This window comes from Podarcis liolepis (genome assembly GCF_965112155.1).
Source record: "Podarcis liolepis genome assembly, chromosome: 13".
Classification (NCBI taxonomy): Eukaryota; Metazoa; Chordata; class Lepidosauria; order Squamata; family Lacertidae; genus Podarcis; species Podarcis liolepis.
The window spans coordinates 12,355,175-12,380,696 of NC_139573.1; the positions used below are offsets into that span (position 1 = coordinate 12,355,175).

Sequence of the window (25,522 nt, forward strand, 5' to 3'; positions counted from 1 at the left end):
ATAGCAACAGAGGAACAGGGCTTTTCTACAGTGGCCCCCCATTTGTGGAATGCTCTCACCAGGGATGCTCGCCTGGTGCCTTCATTACATATCTTTAGACACCAGTTGAGAACGTTCCTCTTTAACCAGGCCTTTGGCTGATTATCATTCAATGGACTTTTAAATGTTAGTGGTTAGTGGGGTTAATGGCTTATTTTGCTTGTGCTTTGTTTTATTATGTATTTTGACTTTTCGTTTTGTATTTTTCATGTTGTGAACCTCCCAATGATCTTTGGATGAAGTTCACAAAATTAATTGATTAATTGACTGATTGATTAAAAATAGGTGGGCGCTATGGATTGGGAACCTATCAGTGTCCAGATATTTCTGAATTTCAGCTACCAACAGCCCCAGGAAGTTGGAGGTTTATAGGTTCCTAATTCCTGTAATGGTATAATGCTTGAAAGCATTTAGCAGGCAATAGGCAGTTGAGCTCTATTACTGAAAACGTATTTTCAAGTTGAAATATGCACAGTCATTACCTGATTAAAGCTACTGGGCCATACAATGTCATCATCTTGAAGAAAGAGGACTTTGGCAGGGGGAGCCTTCGGGTCTATTATACCCACTTTCACTCTAAGGAAAGACCCATTTATGAAAGTGATCCAGTTTATAACATCAAATCCCACTACTAATTCCCCTTTTTGGTTGAAGGACACCGTTTCCCCTGCACTGTTGTTAAATGAGACACCTTTCAGAAAGCTGTGGAGCTAAAAAAGAAAAAGAGTATTACACAGTTCTCAATTTCATGACGTTCTATGATAAAAAATACATAAATACATAAAATACATTTCACTATACGATTGTGCTATTGCACCACATATTTTAGTCCTATCTGCTCCTTAGATAACATGTCAAATAAGTACTTATGATCACCTGATAGCCTACCAATTGGTAGTGGATAAACTTCAGTTCTGTTCAAATCTACTTAACCTGGAATTGACTCATCAGCTGGGACAGAGCTTCTACCTGCTTCCTGGCAGGTGAAGACACTTGCTCAGCAGGAGGTGGGGAGAGAAGGCAGCAGAGAGGTCATTATGGTACAAACTGTTCCTGCTGATGTGTTTGAACCACACCAACCTCCTCACCCTCTCACATGGTAAGCAGCAGTGACCTATTTGCTGGGAATCTAGAGTAGCAGCTCCACCCCACCTGACAAGCCACTTCTGTCCCTGGCACTGGTGATATAACAATATTTTGAAAATGTAATTCTGGAAATACTTAAGGAAAGTTTCCATAAGTTCTAATTTAGATAGTAGCTCACACTTTTTAAAATGAATCTACAGTATGTGTGTATATTGCCAGAAACCTTCCAACACATATCTTTTTGAATAATAAATGGAAGAGTTGAAGTTAGCAACAGCTCCTTTTCAGCTACTATTGTTACTGAAAATAAATGACTGAATATATTCCAATGGTATAATAGAGGCAGCCAAGGTGCTTTCCAGATATTGATGAGTACTACTCCCATTATTCATGAACACCATCATACTGACAGGGGCCGACGGAAGTTGAAGTTCAACAGTATCTGCAGGGCTTGACACTGGCTACCCTTAGCATAGCAGAATGAATGAGGGGAAATAGCTTTTCCAACTAAGCTCACTTCTTAAAGAACAGAAGTAGAAAAGGCAGAATACCGAACGGGTTTCTTGAAAGGAGAAGCCTGTGTGTGTGTGTGTGTGTGTGTGTGTGTGTGTGTAAACCATTGCCATAACAAGAAAATGCTCAGGCTTACACTCTTAGGTTTGCTTATGCAATATATTAGGTTTTTAAAAAGGTGCTTAACTCAATTCAGCAACTTTTCTCAACCAACCTTTTTTGGACTAGCACACATGTCTAATTTTGAGGAAGTACGATGAGTGCCAGTCACAAAATGGCTGCCATGGGAGCAGGACACAAAATTAGAGAGAATACATTTATTTCTGATCTCTTTAAAAGTTGTATGTAGGCTACTACTAGTAGTAATAGTTACATATTCAGCTCCAGTATACAACAATGGCATAACATACACACCTGCACACTCTTTAGCACACTAGAAGAACAATTTGATCTTTGAAGTAGTGGGGTTCCATTTTTGAATTAAAGGGCAACCATAGCATAAAAAAGGGCTTCCAAGGATAAAACATGGCACAGCTATTCTAAAAAAGCTGGCTTCTATACTTAAACACACGGAGAGAGTTCTTTTTTTAAAAAAATCAATAAATCCAGAGTCATAGTAAAGAGGCACAGAATTCTTTCATCAAAAAGAGGCAATATAGAAATGAATGGAGGCTCAGGAGCTGAGCATATAAGAACACAGGAAGCTGCCTGTGTCAGAGCATTGCTCCATCTAGTTCAGCATTTTTTACACTGACTGGCAATGGCTTTCAAAAGTTTCAGATTTGGGGGTCTCCCAACCCTACCTGGAGATGCTGGGCATTGAATCTTAAATCTTCATCAGCAGATGTTCTACCATTGAGACCATTCTTAGTGAGTTGTAAGAACAGTGTGATTCCCTTCATGCAATTCATATTCATTAACTAATCACATAATGTTATATCTCATACCAATATATAATGGGTGGGATTCAACTAATGAGTTCCATCATCAGAAGCTGACACAAGGACTTTTGCTTGCGTAACAGGGCTTTCCTCCTCCACGTCCCCAAATTAGCTCTAGAGGGGAGGAGAACCCTCAGAGCAGTGCAAGGGGAGACGAGATGGATGATAGTCCCATTTGGCAAGCCAAAGTGATTGCCCGGACAGAACAATCAACATAGAACAATGTTGAAATCTTCCCAAAATTGTGAGTTTTATAATATTGGCATATACTGATTAGGGATGTTAACCAAAACAACCATGATCATCACTGTCGTCTTACTGTGAAGAGGAATATCAATAAACTGATGAGAAAGGGATCTCATGACAAAAGTATATTTTCGTAGACAACATTGCAAGACAAAGGTAGCCAATGTTGTGTTGGACTCTAAAAAACATCTCTGGCTACTGGACATGCTGGCTGGGGCTGATGGAAGCTAGAGTTCCACTACACCTTCAGGGCACTACTTTGGCTTTGACTGTCCATGAACCCACAAACATTATGAGCTCTTTTGCATTCATCTGTCCATGATGTTACCTGCCACAGCTGTTGATTCAGAAGCTTTTGCTTTCCTTGTCTTCTATGTTTGAATTCGGATAACTGCATGGCATGAAAAGCATGAGCCAGAGCATAGGCAGCATTGTAGATACCATAGCTGTGGACAGTCATGCCTATTTCAAAAACAGATGCAGGAAGAGTTTCCAGCTGCTCCTCCCCAGTGCAATTTTCCTCAAACTGCTTATCTTCCATTGAGTCGGGGAACAAACATCTAAATGTCTGCTCCCAGAAGATTTGGATAAATCCATCTTGCTTTCTTGAGGTAGGGCTCTGGTTTTGAATAAATTTCTGGAAGCCCAACACCTCATTTGAGTGAACTGCAAAGGACATAGCACCATGGAGGAAGTCTATATTCCACAGTCTTTGTATGCTGACTGATGTGAAATCCATTGGGGCTGTCATGATCCAGACTTTGGTCTTTGTTGGCAGCCCTTCATATTCTGAAAACTGGAGCAACATCCTCAAAGTCATCATGCCCTGGATTTCACTATGTAAGACCAATACATTGGCTGTTGCTCCCATGATGACCTTAAGTGTTCCAACTGTTTCATTTACCAATTGATTAAAATCACAGTAAAAAGGTATTGCTGGGAATCTTTCTATAAAGTCAAAGCATATACCACTCTGAGAAAACACAGGAAGCACATTCTGTACAAACTTATTTCCATTGTCATCATCCTGAAAAAGCACTCCAACCCATGTCCATTGGAAATGCTGCAGTAACTGGAGAATGCCCCGATATTGATAGGACCCATCTGGAAACATCCAGTGAAAGAAAGCTCCTTGATTCTGGTCATTTATCGCAGGAGCAGAACCATATGTGAACTATAGAAAATAACAGAGGGTGGGAAAGATGACAAGCTTATTTCCATACTGAAGTTTCTCTGTGAATGCATACTAACCAATAAAATTGTCAAACAGTGTTTGTCCCCACACGCCAGCAAAGCTCCAATCCACATTTCAATGAACACAGAAGAGAAAAAATATAAGGTACAAGCACACACGTTGTGCCTTTTAAAATGGGATTATAACAAAATCCATGAACAACTATAGTTAAGAAGTGCATACTATTTTGATTCAGCACTCATACTGCCTTCAGTAATTGTTCCCTTGTTTTGATGGCCACAGCAAGGAACGTGGCTATATTTTCTTTGGGTTAATAACAACTTATGCAATAAGGAGAATTCAAACATTTCTTCATCTCTCTTGTTGTGATGAGATCCCAAAACTACACTTTTGGCAAATATGTCCTTTACTCCATAGAACAGTCACCCGCAAATCAGTGATCACCAGGTTTTGATTGACTATTTTATTTATCTTAAAACATTTCTGTACTGCCTTTCATAAAGTCTCCGTGTGGTTCTTACAAGTTTACAGTAGGAGATTCTGAGAATACTTGCATTCAGGGTCTGCTTGATGAGATGGTACAGACCCAAGGGGATTGAATCCTATATCATCATGGAACTTCTTCAGCCAGATTTCCACAGACACAAAGTCAAAATAATTTCCTAACACCACTGAGGGCTCATCCATACTGTCATTTGTTGTGGATAGCAAACTTCCTGTACGTCCAATAAACCTCTGCTGTCCATATGACTTTCTCATCACAACACATTCCCCTCCTTTAGTCCATATTTTCTCACACAAGGGATACTCCAAAAGGAGATGGCATGAGAAAATATGAATGTAGAGAAGGGAAACTGTAGGAAGTCAGTGATTTGGAGGAGAATGTGATATGGACAACAGGGAATTAATGAAGGTACAGAAAGCTTACTATCCACGTTAAATGACAGTATAGATAAAACCAGAGCTGCTTGCTTGGAATTAATTTACAACTCAGTGCCCAATAATGTAACACAGTCTACACTGTCTACACATTGTCTACACTGACTGACAGCAGCTCTCCAGGGTTTCAGGCATAAGTCCTTTTCCATCCCTACCTGAATATGGCTGAAACCTTCTGCCTGAAAACAGATACTAAGCTGGCATCCTTTCCCTAAGATTCAGTTGGCTTCTAATGAGATTGAACATGTAACATCACACTCTAACCAGCAAAGCTAACCAGCTCAGTGTTACAGAGCCATAACTAAAAGGAAAGAGAAGAGTCAATGGCTTGTTCAGCTCCCACATTTCATGTACACATCTTACCTGGGGGATCTTGTAGTTGCTCAGGATGGTTGCCATGTGGAAACCTATCTCAGCCTCAGGTCCACCAATGACTGCTATTGTATTGTCCTGACCATCACATTTATAGTTTGGGACTGACCTGTCTTGTGTGGAGAGCAGCTCCAGTGAGGCAAGATAGGTCCAGCTTGGACTGAAATGGCTATTGAAGATGTTCAAGCCTAATGTGACATTTGGTAAAATCAAGGGATTTTCATTGATCTCGTTTATAGCAAATAACAAGGCCAAGATGTGCTGGTAGTTCTGTGTCAAGATCCTAGAATGAAGAGTTGCAGGCTGCATCACTTTTAGAATATGCTACTTGCTGCATTTCAGTTCAATATATAAATAAATATTACTATCCAAGGCTAAGTGTGTGTGTGTGTGTGTGTGTGTTCGGCATGTTTTGGTGTGATAGTTAGAACTCAGTATATATCATTTATTATAGGAAACCTCATACCTGCACTGAGCAAGAAAACTGCCATGGAATGTAACTATGGACTGCAGGGTTTCAAGGGAATCAATGAGGTAAATTGATCTATGATTGCAGGATGCTAGCTAAATCTACTACTACTACCACTTCTACTGGTAGCACTAGTACTCCTGCAACTAGCAGCAATTGTAATAATAACAGTGATATAGCTTCAGGGTGGGTGGAATAGGTTAATAGCCAACATTAGTCATCATCAGAGTAGACTTCACTCTATTGGTTTCAGATGCTCTGATCTATGACTTAGTTGGCTATAATGCACTGTTTTTTTCTGGCAAGAGGGGACAATGAGCTGTAACATTCCATTTAAAGTGATTTTGCATCACATTGAAAGTAAAGCCAGTATTCACTTGCTAGATAATAGTATCTGGAAGGATGACATGGTGAAAGAATCAAAATAAGTGCTTACACAGTCTGATCAAGCAGTTCCTCAGAGGGATGCTTAGTGAAGCTTATTGGATTGGAGAAAATGTAGAACTGAGAAAGGATGCCGGCAATGAGGAACTCTCCTGGCAGATAATACTTGTGAAGTATAGGAAGGCTGCTGATGGTACAGTTAGCAAGACGGATATTGCATGATACCTGAGGCATCAGCACTAACGCAACCATCACAAGCCCCACCATCTTGCATGAAAATCTTGCCTCTAGGCATCAGTTCATTACTTATAGTTTGCTAGTTGCTAGTGGAATTATCTAAGGAGAAGATTAGGCACAATCCTAGTTGATTGAATAATTACAGGGAGGATAATCATCTCTTGACTATAGCATACTCTATGAGCCATTGCAGACAACACAGAACTCTCATATCTCAACAGGATGCTGATCTCGTCCCTGTGGTGGCAGGGTGTGGTTGGGTTGGAAGGTTCCTTGGCAAACAGCCCTCTGGCAGGGCCTACCGTTGGCCACCCTCCTACATTGTTACAACCCATCTCATGGGACACCATTTTAACCTACAAGGCCTCAGAGAAACACTGCGTAAGAGGACTGTAGGAAATGAAAAGGACAGCTAGACCCACCCAGTTGTCCAGACGTTGCCAAAGAAAACATGTTTTTCATAGTTCATTAAAATTCTCCTCTGATCTCCACCTAGAGGAACAGAAACAGTATGCAGAGAGACCAAAATAGAAAACAGTGTGCAAGAGCTATGTTTCTGGGGGTGGAGTAAAACATTTATTTATTAATTTACGAAATTTCTTGGCTGCCCTTGACCTTAAGTTCACAGGGCAGGTCACAACTATATAATCACGTAACATAAAAATCTAATAAAACTAGCAAATGAATGTACATTTTAAAAAACAACAACCCAGCAGTGGTCCCACATTCCAGATTGTCATTCAGCTTTTCAAATCTAGAATACTTCTGCATTCAGTCATCAATTTTACCATAATTGTCATGGGATATCTGGGGTAGCTCAGATGGTACAGCATCTCAGGGTTGTGGGTTCAAGCTCCAGGTTGGAAAAAGCTCCAGGTTGGGAAAAGATTCCATTACAGGTTGGAACAGATGGTCCTCCTTATCCCTTCCAACTCTAAAATTTGATGATTCTATGTCATACTGAAAGTTTTTCATACTGTACAGCCATTTCACTGCACAGTACTGCACAGTATTAAACTCTGTTACAGTAGTAGCAGTAGTAATAGTAGTAGTAGTAGTAGTACAACAACAGCAACAATTATCACCATCATCCTGGAAGAATCACTACTGGCCCCAAAATAGGAAAGCTCTGAAAATCAGTATATGGTGGGAAGGCGTCAATAGAATAGTAGAGATACAAGCTTTGTTAACCAAAACTGAAATACATATCTGGCCAGACTCTGGAGCACAATAAATAGTATATGCTTAAATCTGCATATCTATGGCATACTCTATTTTGATGACCTAGGTAAAAACCATCTTAGCTCTTATATGCTGCAAAGTTTAATAATAACAAATAAAGAAATACAGAATTAACTAGGATATATTTTCCCTACTTCTTAATTTATGATGGCAGCTTTCACCCAACTGCTAATAATAATAATAATAATAATAATAATAATAATAATAATAATAATAATAATAATTCCTCCCTCATCTGACTGGGTTTCCCCAGCCACTCTGGGCGGCTTCCAAAAGAATATTCAAAACACAATAAAGTATCAAACATTAAAAACTTCCCTAAACAGGGCTGCCTTCAGATGTCTTCTAAAAGTCAGATAGTTGTTTATTTCCTTGACATCTGATGGGAGGGCGTTCCACAGGGCAGGCGACACTACCAAGAAGGCCCTCTGCCTGGTTCCCTGTAACCTCACTTCTCACAGTGAGGGAACCACCAGAAGACCCTCGGAGCTGGACCTCAGTGTCAGGGTGGAGATGCTCTTTCAGATTGAGGCCATTTAGGGCTTTAAAGGCCAGCACCAACACTTTGAACTGTGCTCGGAAACATACTGGGAGCCGGTGTAGGTCTCAGGACCAGTGTTATATTAGGCTTGACCTAATCCCCAGATTTCCTAGGCACTTTATCCAAAACTGCAGGCAGAATCCCCATCCCCTGTGCTTTTTTAAAGGGTGCACACTGCCCAAGCCCAACACAGATACCCCACCCTGGGACCCAAATGCATGCTTAGTTTGCCTTTCTGGTTAACCATCCCTGCACAAGCTAATATAACAGACAGAGAAGCAAGCTTTCAAACACATCAAACTATCTTATTTTATTTTAATAAAGCCAGTGTGGTGTACAGTTGGATTCAGGCTATGAATGTCTAGATGACCTGTTCTGGCATTTTTTAAATAAAAAAAAACACACAAGAAAAAACATGTCAGGGATGTTCCCATTCTGACAAACAGTGAGGGCTCTGAAGAGGAGGAAGGGCAAGCTGAGGGGAGTAGAAACTTGAGCCTTTCACACAGCAAGAGCGAAATAAGCCTCTCTCGCTCTGAAATGTTGCTTGTCAGTTCTCAAAGCAACAGAGAGCTGACGAAGATAACAGAACTGGCTGGAGGAGAACAGGTGGGGGTAGACTCCACTCCAGGACTGGCCATCCTAAGACCAGGAGGAGGACAGACTGGAAGAAGGTGGAGTAGAAAGTGGAAAGTACCCTGCCTTGGCAGGAAACAATAGTTGAGTCAACTGACTCTGACAGTGATGGATGAGTTAAGGAAGGTCTGACTGCTGAATCCTGTAACTGCTGAATAAATCTGAAAGTAATAAAGCTGCCAATGTGCTGTGTCTTGTGTGAGAGAGACGTACTAAACCTGACAAAACACTATTAGGCAGAGGCAATGTGGCAGTCTCATAAATGGATCCACGGGGCTCTGATTTCTGAACTGGACTCAGGATCCAATTGAATCAGATGAATCCACTGTAGAATCCACCTTCTGTGGAATCCTCTTCCACCCCTTGACTTCTGGGAAACTTACAAAGAAACTGGGCAGGTTTTTATATCATAGGCAAAGTCAACTACTAGAATTTGTTTAGTGTGTGCTACTTTCTTCTTATTAACATATCTTTGTTGTTCAGCTCAGGCCTCAGAATAATGATATAACATTTGGGGGAAAAGATGCAACCCAGTAAGCCAGCACTGGAGGTCAAGATGGAGAAGATCTCAACTGCCACCATGTATTTTCCCTTTGTGCTCAAGTAGGTTGGAATGAAGGACAGCCAAACACTGCAGAAGACCAACATGCTGAAGGTGATGAACTTGGCTTCATTGAAACTGTCTGGCAATTTCCTGGCTAGGAAAGCCACAGTGAAGCTGACAAAGGCAAGTACACCCATGAAACCCAGGACGGAGTAAAACATGGTGACAGACCCTTCATTGCATTCCACTATAATTTCTTCAGGCATGGAGTTCATGTCAGATTCTGGGAATGGAGGAGAGGTTGCAAGCCATACACTGCACATTGTGGCTTGATTAAGAGTGCAGGAAAGAACAATGGAAAAAGCCAGTCTATTGCCCACCCACTTCCTCATCGTGGACCCAGGCTTGGTGGCCATGAAAGCCAGAAACACTGTGATGGTTTTGGCCAAAACAGAAGAGACAGCAACTGAGAAGATGACACCAAACATGGTTTGTCAAAGGAGACACATCACTGTCTGAGGTTGCCCAATGAAAAACAGAGGGCAAAGGAAACAGAGCAGGAGGGAGATGAGGAGAGTGTAGGTGAGGTCCCGGTTGTTGGCTTTGACTATGGGAGTGTCCTTATGCTGAATGAAGACCCAAAGCACCAAAGCTGTGATGGAAGAAAAGGAAAGCGCCAGAACGGCCAAACTGGTCCCCAAAGGTTCTTCATAAGACAAGAAGTTAATTCTTTTGGGAATGCAGGAATCTTTGTTGATATTTGGATATTGTCCTTCTGGACATAGAAAGCAGTCCGCCATGTCTGAAAAAGATAGAAATCTTTATTGTACATAGAATCCCACATTGTAGGTTACTGTACTAATCAACCTGGTTCGTCAAAATCTGTAAGAGACATGTACCATCTCAATAGGACTCTACAAGCAAGTATGTTCCAAAAGCAACCAATGGTGTAGATCTCCTTTAATCAAAGGAAATTCATCCAAGCACTGAAGCTGCCTCTCTTATTGGAGAGCAAATGCACTATAGATGTGTTAGACTAGAGGTGTTTAGAACTGTGTCTATCCTAAAAGAAATGTCCTATCAGCCTTGAAGCTCACTGAGTTATCTTACACCAACAACTATGTCTCAGACTAACCTTCTAGCAGTTCCCTCACTGCAAGAAGCAAAGTTACAGGGAACCAGGCAGAGGGCCTTCTCGGTAGTGGCGCCCGCCCTGTGGAACACCCTCCCTTCAAATGTCAAGGAAATAAACAACTATCTGATGTGTAGAAGCCATCTGAAGGCAGCCCTGTTTAGGGAAGTTTTTAATGACTGATGTTTTAATGTATTTTTAATCTCTTGTTGGAATCCGCCCAGAGTTTCTGGGGAAACCCAGCCAGATGGGTGGGGTATAAATAATAAATTATTATTATAATATTATTATTATTATTCAACCCAACCATCTCTCATTAATATGTTTCTGGTGTTTATACTGTTATTAATGTGTTGTATGTCGCACACTGATTTGTTATATTTTCTTTGAAAGTGTAGTTATAAATATGCAAATAAAATAAATAAAATTAACACGCAGAATCTATGCATAGTTGTTCATTACTTTGAAACCAGGTGTCAGATAATTTCATATAGGGATTTGAAGAGATAAATTTCCACTTAGTTTGGTTAGAGTATGATATTTTTCATTATTTCCTCCAAGCTGTTGAACTGGCCACTATTTGTTAAGCATGAACATATCACTAGCTGTATCCTACTCTAACCTTATGTCAGCACACACTACCCCTTTAGGATTCTGGACAACCTTTTTGATAGAAGGCAGGTGACTATAAGCTGATAAGTTTTGGGAAAGGCTTCTCTTACCCTTTTCATTGGAGATCTTTCCTTCTGGACATGGGAGGCAATCATAGCAGCAAACTTGTTCACCTTCTTTCTTGGTCTTACGATAGCCCAAATGGCAATTGTCATTACATGTGGAAAGGGGCACTGCCTGTTCATAGATGAAAGAGATAAATGTTTAAGGATTCAGAAAGTATGTATCTGCCTCTCTGTTTTGAAAATGCAACTACAAGAACAACAACAAGCAGATCCTATTGAATATTTAAATAATGGTCCAATGCACCCCCAAAGAAACATAGACCCTACCTGGTTGAAACTTTTAGACCACACAATAGAATCCTCACAAATGTTGAACACTTTATCGGGAGCAGCCTGTGGGTCTATCCTTCCAATTTTGACGTTACGAAAGGACTGGTTGGGGAATACAATCCAGTTTCTAATATCAAATCCAGCTCCTATTTCCCCATTTTGGTCAAAATAAACTTTTTCATTCACACTGTTATTAAATGAGACTCTCCTGAGATACTGGTGGACCTTAAAAAAACACATGCATAATTATGATCCAAGTGGTTTGAGTTTACCTTGACCACTAACTGTGTTGTCTTTTTATATTTTTATTATTATTTGTAATCAACCTTTATTGAGGATCTCGGACAACAGAAACAGTAGTAATATTTATTTTAAAAAAGATAGAGATACTTCCCCCCTTCCTCATTCATATTATTAAAAGCCCGAGTCAGCTAATAAAGTTGAATGCTGTGATATTCAGGACAGATAAGCACAAGTATTTCCTCTGCAAATACAAAAGAATTCATAATCATAATTTTTGGTTATTGACACCACTGGAAAAGCTTTAAAAGGGAACACGACAAATTTGCGGTGATTAAGGTTTCAAATAAGTCTTCTCATAATGGCTATATACTACTTTGGGGTTCAGAGTCACAGTGCCTCAGAATATCATGGGCAGCAGTAGCAGTGTACTGCTGATCTACTGGCAGGCTTTCAGTAGGTATCTGATTGGCTATTGTAGGATATTGGATGCTGAACTACATAACCAGCAAAGTTCATTTTATGCATTTAGAAGACAAGAAATACTTAGGAACAAATTTAGCATTAAGCCCACTCCACATGCTGCAACTCCCAACCTGATCCCAAGGTTTTGATAACTTGCTTAAAACAAACAAACAAACAAACAAATAAACACTAATTGTAAATGTTATCATGTGTTTGTAATAACATGCAATTTTGCCATTAAGTTATACCCTTCCAGAATGACCAGCTAATCAAATCCACAATGATACTAGCTGTAAAATGGGTGATAAATCAAAGGTAACAGTTTTCAGCCATCACATGCAGATTTAACAGAGATGAAGAGTGATATATATAAGACAGACATACTGAGGTCTATCAATATAATAGTGAGTGCTCTTGTTTTCACCTGTTCAAACAGTTACCTGCCATGGATGGTGATTCAGAAGCTTCCAGTTACTTCCACCCACCATTGGTCTGTGTTTAACTTGGGATGGATGCATGTCATGCAAAGCATGGGCCAAAGCATAGACAGCATTGTAGATGCTATAGCTGTTGCCACTTATGTTTGGGTCAAAAAGAGGCTCAGAAAGAGTCTCTGGCTTCTCATATCCAGTGCATAATTGCATATCTTCACCATCTGTCTCAGAGTTGGGGAAAAGGCATTTGAATGCATATTGCCAGATATCCCTGATAAAGCCATCTCCTGAATCTACAACTGGATTTCTCATCTGAAGGAATTTCTGGAATCCTAACAACTCTTGAGAATGAATTGCAAAGGATAAAGAGCCATCAATGAAGTTTGCTTTCCATCTACTTTGATGCCCAACTGATGAGAAGTCCATCTGGGCTAGCATAATCCAGACTTGACCACTTAACTTCACTGGTATATTCAATTCAAACATGTAAAGCAGTGTTGTCAACATGATAATATTCTTAACATCACCATGCAAGATAAACACGTTGGCAGTGCTTTCCATTATAACTTGATTACCCTTGTTCACCTCTTTTGACATATTTATAATGCCACTGGAAAAGGATAGGTTGGGGAATCTTACTATGAAGTCAAAGCAGATCCCATTCAAGGAAAAGAGGGGAAGTATGACATTTACAAATCTTTCTCCAGTCTCATCATCCTGAGAGCAAATCACTCCAATCCACGTCCAGCTAAAAAACAGCAGCAATTGGAGGATTCCCCTATATTGATGGTTTACATTTGGAAACATCCGGTGGAAGAAAACAGCTTCAGTTACATCATTTATTTCTGGAGTAGCACCATAGGTAAGCTAAGTAAAAGAAAAAGTGTGGCTGAGAAGGAGAGCATGTGCATTTATTTCCACATTAAATTATACAGATGTGGTTTCTTGATAACAGTGAAAGCAGGAAAAAATTATGGTTGGCTGCACATGTCCCATATTAATAATGATTCCATATCATACACTGTGTAAAAAGTCACCCGTATGTTTTTACCTTAATGAAATAGATTCTACAACAAAGGTTCTACTATGGAGAACATGAAGATAGACCATTGCAGAACATGTAGCCACCAAGAGGGGTTCCTCCAAATAAGTCAGTGAATGGGGAAGTTGTAGACAGAACTGTTTGACCATTGTTAAACAGTAGCATATGTATACAGGATATTTTTTAAATAAAAAATCATATGAATCAATAAACATTTCATGATTAACTGCAGCATGCAAGTTATGCCTTTCTGCAGAGCTTTCCAAACTGTGTGTCACAATAGGTTAGTGAGTTGGCTGCACTGCATAGGTGTCTTGTGTGATATATGTCCATATCTCTTATAAGGGGTTGGTTTTACCTCCGGTTTCCTCATAAAACTGAATTATTTTGTTGCAAAATGATGAACTTTCCAATGTGGAAAATTTGGAAAGCTCTGCCTTTATGTTTGTATAATACAATTTTATATCCAAAAAGAGATGTATTAATAAACTCCCATGAGCACATCTTACCTGGGGAATCTTGTAAATGCACAGATTAGCTGCCATGTGAACACCAACATCAAAACTGGGTCCCCCAATGACTGCTACGGGATTGTACTGGGTGTCACATTTGAAGTTAGGGATGCATTTTCCATGTGCAGAAAGAAGTTGCATTGAGGCATGATAAGTCCAGCTTGCACTGAAATAGCTATTGTAGATGTGGAATCCCAGGGTTATATTAGATAAGAGCTGTGGATTGTCATTAATCTCTTTTACAGCAAATACCAAGGCTACAATGTGCTGGTAGCTCTGAGGCAACATCCTGGAAAGAAAGGCAAAGTGTGTGTCATAGCTCATCTCCTCCAGAATAAGGCATTCAAAAGTATGTATCATATCTCTTTATTGTTACAAAAGCTGGGTGTCTCCCTCTTTCTCTGCCAAGCGGTAGGAAGATTAACGGGGGTTCCATGCCCTCACCCAGGGTCTGTGTTCCTTTGGAGAACTGAAATATGGAGGAGAATGCCATAGCTTTCATAAATATAGTTTATCCCCCCCCCTATTTAAACCTTCAGTGTGCATTGAGGGAGTCCAGATCTTACAGCATGGTCATTTGCAGAGGGGATAGTCCCCCACAACACTGCAGCCCTGGAGTCCAAGGCATCTTTCCCAGCCGGCCTTCAGCCAGCCTCCCCAAGATGGACTCCAGTCCTTTTTTCTGCCTTCTTCTTCACAGCACACCTTGCTAAAAGCTCTCTTTTCCTGTCACCTCACACCCAGTTACCTGGACAACCTTCCAACACACACACCCTGTCTTTGTTCACACCTCAGGGTGGGGGGATGGGGAAACAGTTCTCTTGTATTGCCAATGACCCTCAATGACCCTGTATTGTTCCTTAATGACCCTAACTTGGCCAGGTCATTTTGCATAGGCTGGTTTAGGAATTCCTCTGCAGCTTGTATTTCTTGCTTCACATCCCAAATAATAAAAATCCTACTATTTAATAATTTTGGGGTTTAGTGGGGGTCCCCCCTAAATCTATAACAATACATTTAATTAGTGTTCTGTACAAAAATATTATATGGCCACCGTTCAGAGGTGAAGAAACACTTATAAGGAAGGGGAATGAGTTCAATACTGTTCTTATTTATATGCCTAATCTGCAGTTTCCAAAACAGTATATGGACTGAAAACTTGACATAATTTGAATTTTGATAATACCCAAATTTTACAGTGTACTTCTGCATCCGAGTAATGTGCATAAAAATGCATATACTAGCATAAATATTTTTATAGTTTTAGGATGTTTTAAATATATCAATGCACACTGTTTTTATATTTTTATGAGTTGGCAGTTTATAAGTATTCTTACAAATATATAAATACAATTAAAATGCTTTTGTTGCTTTGCAAAGTATCAAAATTGGATGCTCCTGTTTGATTTTAATAGGAGGGGGTACAGTGACCATTCATAAGGGAGAATACAGAGCTGATATACTGGGAACATAGATTGCATCCGTGGAAAGTGGAATTGTAAAAAAATAAAAAAAATCCTTCCAGTAGCACCTTAAAGACCAACTAAGTTAGTTCTTGGTATGACCTTTCGTGTACTGGAAGGAATTTTTTTATTTTGACTATGGCAGACCAACACGGCTACCTATCTGTAACTGTAAAAAAATAATTATTTTTACAGTTGTATATCTTTTTTTTTAAGTTACAGATAGGTAGCCGTGTTGGTCTGCCATAGTCAAAATAAAAAAAATTCCTTCCAGTAGCACCTTAAAGACCAACTAACTTAGTTGGTCTTTAAGGTGCTACTGGAAGGAATTTTTTTATTTTGGTTTTTTTAAAAAGAAGAAGAAATGAAATTCTTACAAATAATCATTAAAGCGTTCATCAGAAGGATGTCGTTCAAAGGTTATTTCATCCGAAAAAATGTAGAACTGAGAAACGATGCCTGTAATGATGAGGTCTCCTGACTGATAATACTTGTGACGAACAGAGAGAGGGTTGTTGATGCTGCATTTATTAACAGGAGTATTGCATGACAACAGAGGCAGTAAAACTGATAGCCACACAAAGAAGAGTATCTTCACCCATGAAAATGTCTTAATGAGTGTCATTTTCTCTATTTCCATATCAACATTCACATGTCCTTGAGCAGCACAGTCTGATTTGAATGGAGATCCATTGGACTTATTGCAGTGAAGGCTTATTCAGTGAAAAGTATCAGGGATAGTCTGTCTTATAAACTGCTGATTCTCACTAGCCCTGGTTCATGGAAAAGTCTACATTAATGATTGTGTTATGTCCTGCTAGTTGTTTTCCTGTGGTTATCAGAGGTCCTCTGAGATTTGAAAATAAAGTGGAAAAAATTGTGGTTAACTTGATCATTACAGAGGAGATAACATCTTACTCAGAATTGCAGGTTCTCTGAGACATGGCAGAGGAAAACACGCTTATCACATCCCAGTGGACATTGCTTCCCGTTCTCCTCGTTGGGGCAGCAAGTGATACAGGAACTTGCACTGCTAACTTCTTTTTACCCAGACTGCATCAGAACCAGAATATTGTTTGCAATGCATTTTTGGAAAGTGGAGATTTTGGAGGCAAAAAACCCATTCAGCAAATAGGACTAGAGAAGGACACTCGGGCAATCGTCTCCTTCCTGCCACTGTATGTATCACAAGCAGCATAGACCCAGCATCCCATGTGATTGTTCCAGGCCCAGCAATTCCATATGTAGAACATAGCTATCAAAATGTTGAATGTGATCATCTGAATGTGGCTGTCTGTAGGCAATAAAAGAGCTTGAGAAAGAGAACTGTCGTTGTCTAGGAGAGGTTGTAAATCTCTGATGTTGTAAATCTCTGGTGTTAACTTGGGAGCTTTATATGATTACTAGTGGTGTTCTGTTATTTTTTCCTTTTGAGTCTGTCTTAACTTGCTGTAAGACAGACCCAAAAGAGAAAAAGCTCTGGGAAGAAGACCTGTCATTGCCTACAGTCAGCCACCCAATCTTAAACAACTCCTCACCCACAATATTACAGCAATCAGGCTTAACATGGACACTGGCCTGCAGTAAACCCAGATGCCAACTTTGCTACCACATACACCCATCACTGGACCATAAACATCACTGGACCCAAAAACATACCATCTCAGGCTTATTTAAACGCTCATCTTCTAACATTGTGTATGCCATCAAATGCCAGCAGTGCCCTCTATATTGGACAAACAGGCCAAACCCTACACCCAAGGATAAATGGACATAAATCTGACATCAGAAATCACAAGACAGAGAAGCCAGTAGGAGAAAACTTCAGTCTCCCAGGACATTCAATACAGGATCTCAAAGCAGCTGTCTTGTTACAAAAGAATTTCAGAAATAGACTTGGAAGAGAAGTTGCTGAATTACAACTTATTACTAAACTGAAAACTATGGAGAGACCTGGTCTGAATAGAGATATTAGATTCTTGTCTCATTACATATGCTAAAACTAATTTTGGTTCTCTGCATACTATCTCATGCTTTTTCCTGTAGGACTAATTACAGTCGTTAACAGTCGTCAACAGGTTTACCATACCCATTGAGTCAATCACCCATCTCCTACTACCCTTCTGAGAAACACCCCACCCCACCCTCCCACTATAGGCTATATAAGGGTCTGGTGACTTCTGTTTCAGTGTACCTGAAGAAGTGTGCATGCATATGAAAGCTTATACCCAGAACAAGCTTAGTTGGTCTCTAAGGTGCTACTGGACTTACTTTATTTATTTATTTATTTATTTCGACTGCATTGGACCAACACGGCTATCTACCTGAATCTAGAAACTTGCAACGTAAAACACGATTTTCCTGGTTTTAAAAAAGGTTGTGTGTGTGTTGCACCTACACCTCAGTGTCCTTGGCTGGAGTCCTCAAGGGTAGAGATAGTAGCCACTGAACACTCAGCCAATAGACTGTAAGCTTGCTCCAACTAGGAAAGAAAAAAAGGCTGCAGGAACAAAGCATGGGGGAGGATGTGTTGATGGATCCTGCATGCAAAGGTTGCTTCAGAACAGAAATCACAGAAACTTGCAATGTAAAACTCACATGATTTTCCTGGTTTTAAAAAAGTTTGTTTGTTTTCTGGGAGCAAATAGCACAGAACTTGTGCTTTATTCTGCTAGGTTTTGGGAAGTGGTTTTTACATTACACTGACTGTATTGCCTATGCCTGTTCCACAAGTTCTCCATTCATGTTCTAAGCATAAAACAATATATAATAATTATCAATAACACAAGTTGAACCAGCAACACTTAAAAGCCACTTGGCTTGCTGGGGGGGGGGGGAGAAAAGAGAGATCTCAGCAGGAATCTAAAGCAGCATAGTGAGTATACCTGCCTTATGTTACAAATGAAATTGATAGAATTTCATAATATATTAACTAACCCATTGTGGCAGATAACATCTGGTAGGGAGGGGACTGCCAGCTGAGCTCTGATGGTTCAGGACATCAGAAATTGGGAGTGAGGCTGCTGCTTTAAAAATCCTCCATGGACCCAGAAGTCTTGAAAACCTATAGGCCAGTTGCAAATGTCCATTTTTTGAGCGATGTTCTCCAGCAGATGATTGCTAATGAGCTAGAGGCAATAAAATTCAGGGCGCAGGCCTGATTTTGTCCTAAGACTATCTTGGCCACCCAGTATGGGGAAGGAGACAGTGGGAACATGTTCCTGTTTATTCTGCTTGACCTTTCAGTGACTTTTAATACCATCAATCATGGCATCCTTCTGGGGAGACTATCTGTGCTAGTAGTAGAGTGCATTGTTTCACAATGGTTCTACTCCTACTTGAATTTTCAACTCCAGAAAGTGGTGCCTGTGGGTTTTTACTTGGCCCAACTGAGACTCCAGTGTGGAGTTACTCAGAGTTTGATTTCATCTCCCCTGCTGTTAGCATCAAAATGAAACCACCAAGTGGGGGCCTCTGGAATTCTGGAGTGTGTTTCATCAGTATGCTGATGACCAGAGCCCATGAGGCAGACTGAAGCACTTGCCTTACCTCAGAGGGCAGAAGTACAAGAGTTGTCACTTTGCCCACCCCACCAAGGTGGAAAAAAAAATCAGATTGCTCCCACACATGCATAGAAGTCTGGACTACTGTGCACTAACTGTTTCAAGCTATGAGTGTTGGATTGACAAGTTCTAGCATTTTTCTAAAAGGCAAGAAAAGAAGAACTACCAGGCAAAGGCAATGTGGCAGTCCACAGATATCTCATAAATAGATCCACAGGGCTCTGATTTCTGAACTGGACTCAGGATCCAATTGAATCAGATGAATCCACTGTAGAATCCACCTTCTGTGGAATCCTCTTCCACCCCTCGGCTTCTGGGAAACTTACAAAGAAATTGGGCAGGTTTTTATATCATAGGCAAAGTCAACTACTAGAATTTGTTTAGTGTGTGCTACTTTCTTCTTATTAACATATCTTTGTTGTTCAGCTCAGGCCTCAGAAGAATGATATAACATTTGGGGGAAAAGATGCAGGCCAGTAAGCCAGCACTGGAGGTCAAGATGGAGAAGATCTCAACTGCCACCATGTATTTTCCCTTTGTGCTCAAGTAGGTTGGAATGAAGGACAGCCAAACACTGCAGAAGACCAACATGCTGAAGGTGATGAACTTGGCTTCATTGAAACTGTCTGGCAATTTCCTGGCTAGGAAAGCCACAGTGAAGCTGACAAAGGCAAGTACACCCATGAAACCCAGGACGGAGTAAAACATGGTGACAGACCCTTCATTGCATTCCACTATAATTTCTTCAGGCATGGAGTTCATGTCAGATTCTGGGAATGGAGGAGAGGTTGCAAGCCATACACTGCACATTGTGGCTTGATTAAGAGTGCAGGAAAGAACAATGGAAAAAGCCAGTCTATTGCCCACCCACTTCCTCATCGTGGACCCAGGCTTGGTGGCCATGAAAGCCAGAAACACTGTGATGGTTTTGGCCAAAACAGAAGAGACAGCAACTGAGAAGATGACACCAAACATGGTTTGTCGAAGGAGACACATCACCGTCTGAGGTTGCCCAATGAAAAACAGAGGGCAAAGGAAACAGAGCAGGAGGGAGATGAGGAGAGTGTAGGTGAGGTCCCGGTTGTTGGCTTTGACTATGGGAGTGTCCTTATGCTGAATGAAGACCCAAAGCACCAAAGTTGTAATGGAAGAGAAGGAAAGTGCCAGAATGGCCAAACTGGTCCCCAAAGGTTCTTCATAAGACAAGAAGCTAATACTTTTGGGAATGCAGGAATCTTTGTTGATATTTGGATATTGTCCTTCTGGACATAGAAAGCAGTCTGCCATGTCTGAAAAAGAAAGAAATCTTTATTGTACATAGAACAATAGGTAAAAAACAATGCTATCCAGGGTTGTAAATACTGCAGAGAGAATAATTGGGTGCACTCTTCCCACCTTAGATCAAATCTATGCTGCCAGGTGCCATAAGAAAGGGGCAGAGATAGCACAGGATAGTACGCACCCCGGAAATGATCTCTTTCAGCTTTTGCCTTCTGGAAGAAGGTATAGGGTTATAAAGGCCAGGACTAGCCACCTGAGAAACAGTTTCTACACAATGCAATTCTGGTTCTAAACGCAGCATAAGGGGTCTCTATAGTATAGTGTATTTTAAAATGGGGTTTCAGAGTTTTTAGGGGTTTTTGAATGTTTTATGTAGTTTTGTAGTAGTTTTATGTAGTTTTGTAGTAGTTTTTATGTAGTTTTTCAATTTCATTGTTCTGCATGGGACAATGACAATAAAGATATCTATCTATCAAAACCCCAAATTGTAGCTTACTATAATAATCAACCTGGTTGAACAAAATCTGCAAGAGACATGTGCCATCTCAATAGGGCTCTACAAGCGTGTTCCAAAAGCAACCAATGGTCTAGATCTCCTTTAATCAAAGGAAATTCAACCAAGCACTGAAGCTGCCTCTCTTAGTGGAGAGCAAATGTACTGTAGTTGTGCTAGACTAGAGGTGTTGAGACTAGAACTGTGGCTATCTTAAAAGAAATGTCCTATCAGCCTTGAAGCTCACTGAGTTATATTACACGCACAACTATGTTTCAGACTAAACTACCTCAAACACTGTAAAGATGTTGGACTTGAAGTGCGAGACTAGAACATCTGGTGCAGGTTCTTGGGTGGATCCAGTGCCTCTGAGGTTTGATCATCCTTTCCCTGGCACTGCCCCTTGAGTGTGACAGTCTCTGCCCCATAGATATCCTTGCCATCAGAAGCTTCGTAGGAATCATCCTTACTTTCTTTCAGATGTCTTTTAAAACTGTATTGTTCAGACAGACCTTTGGAATGTGATTTTTTAAACCCAACCAATTCTCATTTATATGCTTCTGGTGTTTATACTGCTATCAATGTAGTGTGTTTTATTAAGAATGTATTTATGCATTATGTTGCATACTGACTTCTTATATTTTCTTTGAAAGTGCAGTTATACATAAGCAAAAAAAATGAAATAAAATTAACCCCCCAAATCTATGCATTGTTGTACATCAGTTTGAAATCTGGGCTCAGATCATTTCATATAGGCATTTGAAGAGATAAATTTCCACTTAGTTTGGTTAGAGCATAATCAGGCATATTTTTTCAGGCAGAACTCTGGAACTGAATTCCAGCACCTCTCTGGTGGGCATCATTGCCATTCTAAGAGAACAAGGGAGGTATTCATGGTGAGTTCCGGCACATTTTTCTGGAAAAATATTACTGAGTATAATATTTTTCATTATTTCCATCAAGCTGTTGAATTGACCACTAATAGTTAAACATGAACATATCACTAGGGACTCATCTACACTGGTCAGTTAAAATGTTAAAAATGTATTATAAAAATGTGACACCAGAGGGTGCTGTAGAGCACCGATCCATCCTCAGTGGAAAATTGCATTCAGAGATATTACGGTGCTTTGCTTTTTTAAGCTTTTTTACAAATCAGTGTAGATCCAGCCTAGGTGTATCAAACTATAACCTTATATCAGTAAACAATACCCCTTTAGGATTCTAAACCACTTTTATGACAAAAGTTAAATGAATATAAGCTGATAATCTTAGTAAAGGCATCCCTTACCCTTTTCATTGGAGATCTTTCCTTCTGGACATGGGAGGCAATCATAGCAGCAAAATTGTTCACCTTCTTTCTTGGTCTTACGATAGCCCAAATGGCAATTGTCATTACATGTAGAAAGAGGTACTGCCTGGCCATAGAGGAAAGAGATAAATATGTAAGGATTCAGAAAATATATATTAGGAATTGGCATCTAACAGTCATTTCAAAAATGTTTGATCCTCGCATGAAATAACAGTGCTGCTATTGTCAAGGGTACCTGTAGGTATGCAATGGGCTATTGGCCCTCCCCTGTTGGTGAACTTTGTTGAGAATGTGACAAATGTCTTGCATACTTTCTGATGGATTAGCCCACTGTATTATGCACTGGATCTCAGCAAAATTGAGTTTGGCATAATCTTTATTGATAGTTGCTCTTTCACTAATTTTTGCTTATTTTTGGATAGTGTTATTGTGTTTTGCAACTCCTATACATGAAAACTAGAAAGTATGTTCTCCTGATAGCTATGTGACTCAGTTTTAGGTGATTGTACACAGAAGTGTAGCCTTAGCTTATTATGCCAAGTACAGTAATACCTCAGGTTACAGACGCTTCAGGTTACAGACTCTGCTAACCCAGAAATAGTACCTTGGGTTAAGAACTTTGCTTCAGGATGAGAACAGAAATTGTGCAGCGAAATCGTGCAGCGGCGGGAGGCCCCATTAGCTAAAGTAGTACTCCAGGTTAAGAAAAGTTTCAGGTTAAGAACGGACCTCCAGAACAAATTACGTTCTTAACCCGAGGTACCACTGTAAACGGATTCAATGTTTTGAGAGATGTAGATTTGAGTTGAAAACATTGTTTTGAATGGGCTGGACCTAGCCAACAGAATACAGATTCCCTATTCAGGTATCAAAGCTCCTCTTCCGGATGAATGAATAAACAGATATTAGGTCATGGTAGGTTCTGCCTCCAGTTGTGTTTGAAGAGAAACACCAAATTGCAACATGCTTCTGTGAATAGAAACATGCATATCGAAGACAGGAAACTTCTTTCTCAGGGTTCATGATTGTGTGGTACCCTAACAATATGTGGGTATTTATACAGATGAATTGGATGCTGCAGACATGCATTTCAATGTGTTGACAATAGGACAGAGAAGTCTGCCACTGCTCACCATCTTCAAGTTTGCTCTATGCATAGAGAGGAAAGTCAGTGCCTGACTAAGTCTTGACAAGTCTTAACATTCTTGGGTCTCAAGAATGTCTTGATGTATCTGAGTTGCAATCAACTCATAAATTTAACAGCCTCATTTGTTACCACCACTACCCTTCTAGTGATGCTCCATGTGTTGGGCAGAGTGTCTCTGATTGTATCAGTTGGTGGAAGGACATGTGTAGTAGCATTTTATCAGCCAGTGCAATGACACATCTTCCCTCTCCATGCTGTACTTCAGTCTTAAAAGAGGGAAAACACACAGCCTCTTTTTTGGTTGAAGCAATTTGGCAAATCACAACCATTTCCAGAAAAAAAGTAGGCTTGATCAAGTTTGCAGAATGACATAGCTTTCTATTGCATAGCCACAGGGTAATAAACAAGCTAGGACTGAAGGCAGAATAAATGTCTGTAGCTGGAAACAACCACGTGTTTCTCCTTTTCTCTGGGTGTATTATACAGGGAAAGAGAATTTTACATAATCTATTTACCCAATTTTGCAATGATTACTTTTGTGGGCGATATTTGGTAGCAGAGACATATTTTTTTGAATATTCAATGGTTCAATGCACCCCAAAAGACACATAGACCCTACCTGGTTGAAACTCTTAGACCACACAATAGAATCTTCACAAATGTTGAACACTTTATCAGGAGAAGCCTGTGGATCTATCCTTCCAATTTTGACTTTAAGAAAGGACTGGTTGGGGAATACAATCCAGTTTATAATATCAAATCCAGCTCCTATTTCCCCATTTTGGTCAAAATAAACTTCTTCATTCACACTGTTGTTAAATGAAATTCTCCTGAGATACTGGTGGACCTTTAAAAAAATTAAAAGAAAAAAAAACCCATGCGTAATTATGTACCAAGTGGTGTGAGTACACTTTGACTAGTCACAGTGCTGTCATTTTTTTTGTAATCAACTTCCTTGAGAATCTTGGACAACAGAAAAAGTAGTAATAAAATTTTAAAATTACACAGATGTGAAAACAATTAGAGATACCTTTTTCCTTTCCTCTCTAATATCATTAAAACCCTGGGTCAACTAATGATGTTGAATGTTGTTGTATTCAGGATAGATAAGCAGAAGTATTTCCTCCGTGAATACAAAAGAATTCATAATCATATGTTTTGGGAATTGACACAACTGAAAAAGCTTGAAAAGGGGACAAGACTACTTTGGGGTCCAGAGTCACAGTGACTCAGAATATCATAGGCAGCAATAGGAGTGAACTTCTGATCTACTTGTGGATTTTTAGTAGGCATCTGATTGGCTACTGTGGGATCTGGGATGCTGATTTCCATGTGCCTCTGTTCTGATGCAGCCCGGATCTTTTTATGCACAAGAAGGCAGGGAATACTTAGGAACAAATTTAGGATTAAGCCCACTCCACACGCTGCAAATCCCAACCTGATCCCAATCTTTTGATAATTTGCCAAAGCAAGATAGCTAATTGTAAATGTTTGAAATGACATACAACTTCGCCATTAGTTATGCCCTTCCGGAATGACAAGCTAATTAAATCCACAATGATACTAGCTGGAGAAAAGCTAAACTTGTAAAATGGATGATAAACCAAAGGCAACAGTTTTCCAACATAATATGCAAATTTCACAGAGAGAAACAATAATATAAGACAGACACAGTTATACCAATTGATAAAGTGAGTGCTCTTGTTTTCACCAGTTCAAATGGTTACCTGCCATGGGTGGTGATTCGGAAGCTTCCAGTTACCTTCACCCACCATTGGTCTGTGTTTAACCTGGGATGAATGCATGGCATGCAAAGCATGGGCCAAAGCATAGACAGCATTGTAGATGCTATAGCTGTTGCCACTCACATTTGGGTCAATAAGAGGCTCAGAAAGAGTCTCCTGCTTCTCGTTTCCAGTGCATGCTTCCATATCTTGATCACCTATATCAGAGTCGGGGAGAATGCATTTGAATGCATATTGCCAGATATCCCTGATAAAGCCATCTTCTGAGTCTACAAATGGATTTCTCATCTGAAGGAATTTCT

The 25,522-nt window shown here is 40.0% G+C and overlaps 1 protein-coding gene across 1 annotated transcript; it reads right to left on the reverse strand.

The window, feature by feature from the left end:
* Positions 1–234: 234 nt before the first annotated feature.
* On the reverse strand, positions 235–14,392 carry LOC310691386 (vomeronasal type-2 receptor 26-like). The gene is made up of 5 exons (XM_083471164.1): positions 14,214–14,392; positions 11,239–11,365; positions 6,844–6,913; positions 5,323–5,614; positions 235–3,999 (listed from the first exon to the last, which is right to left on the reverse strand). Exons 1-5 carry the CDS (start codon positions 14,355–14,357, stop codon positions 3,064–3,066), a joined length of 1,569 nt encoding a protein of 522 aa, XP_083327290.1. The 5' UTR covers positions 14,358–14,392; the 3' UTR covers positions 235–3,063.
* Positions 14,393–25,522: the final 11,130 nt, after the last annotated feature.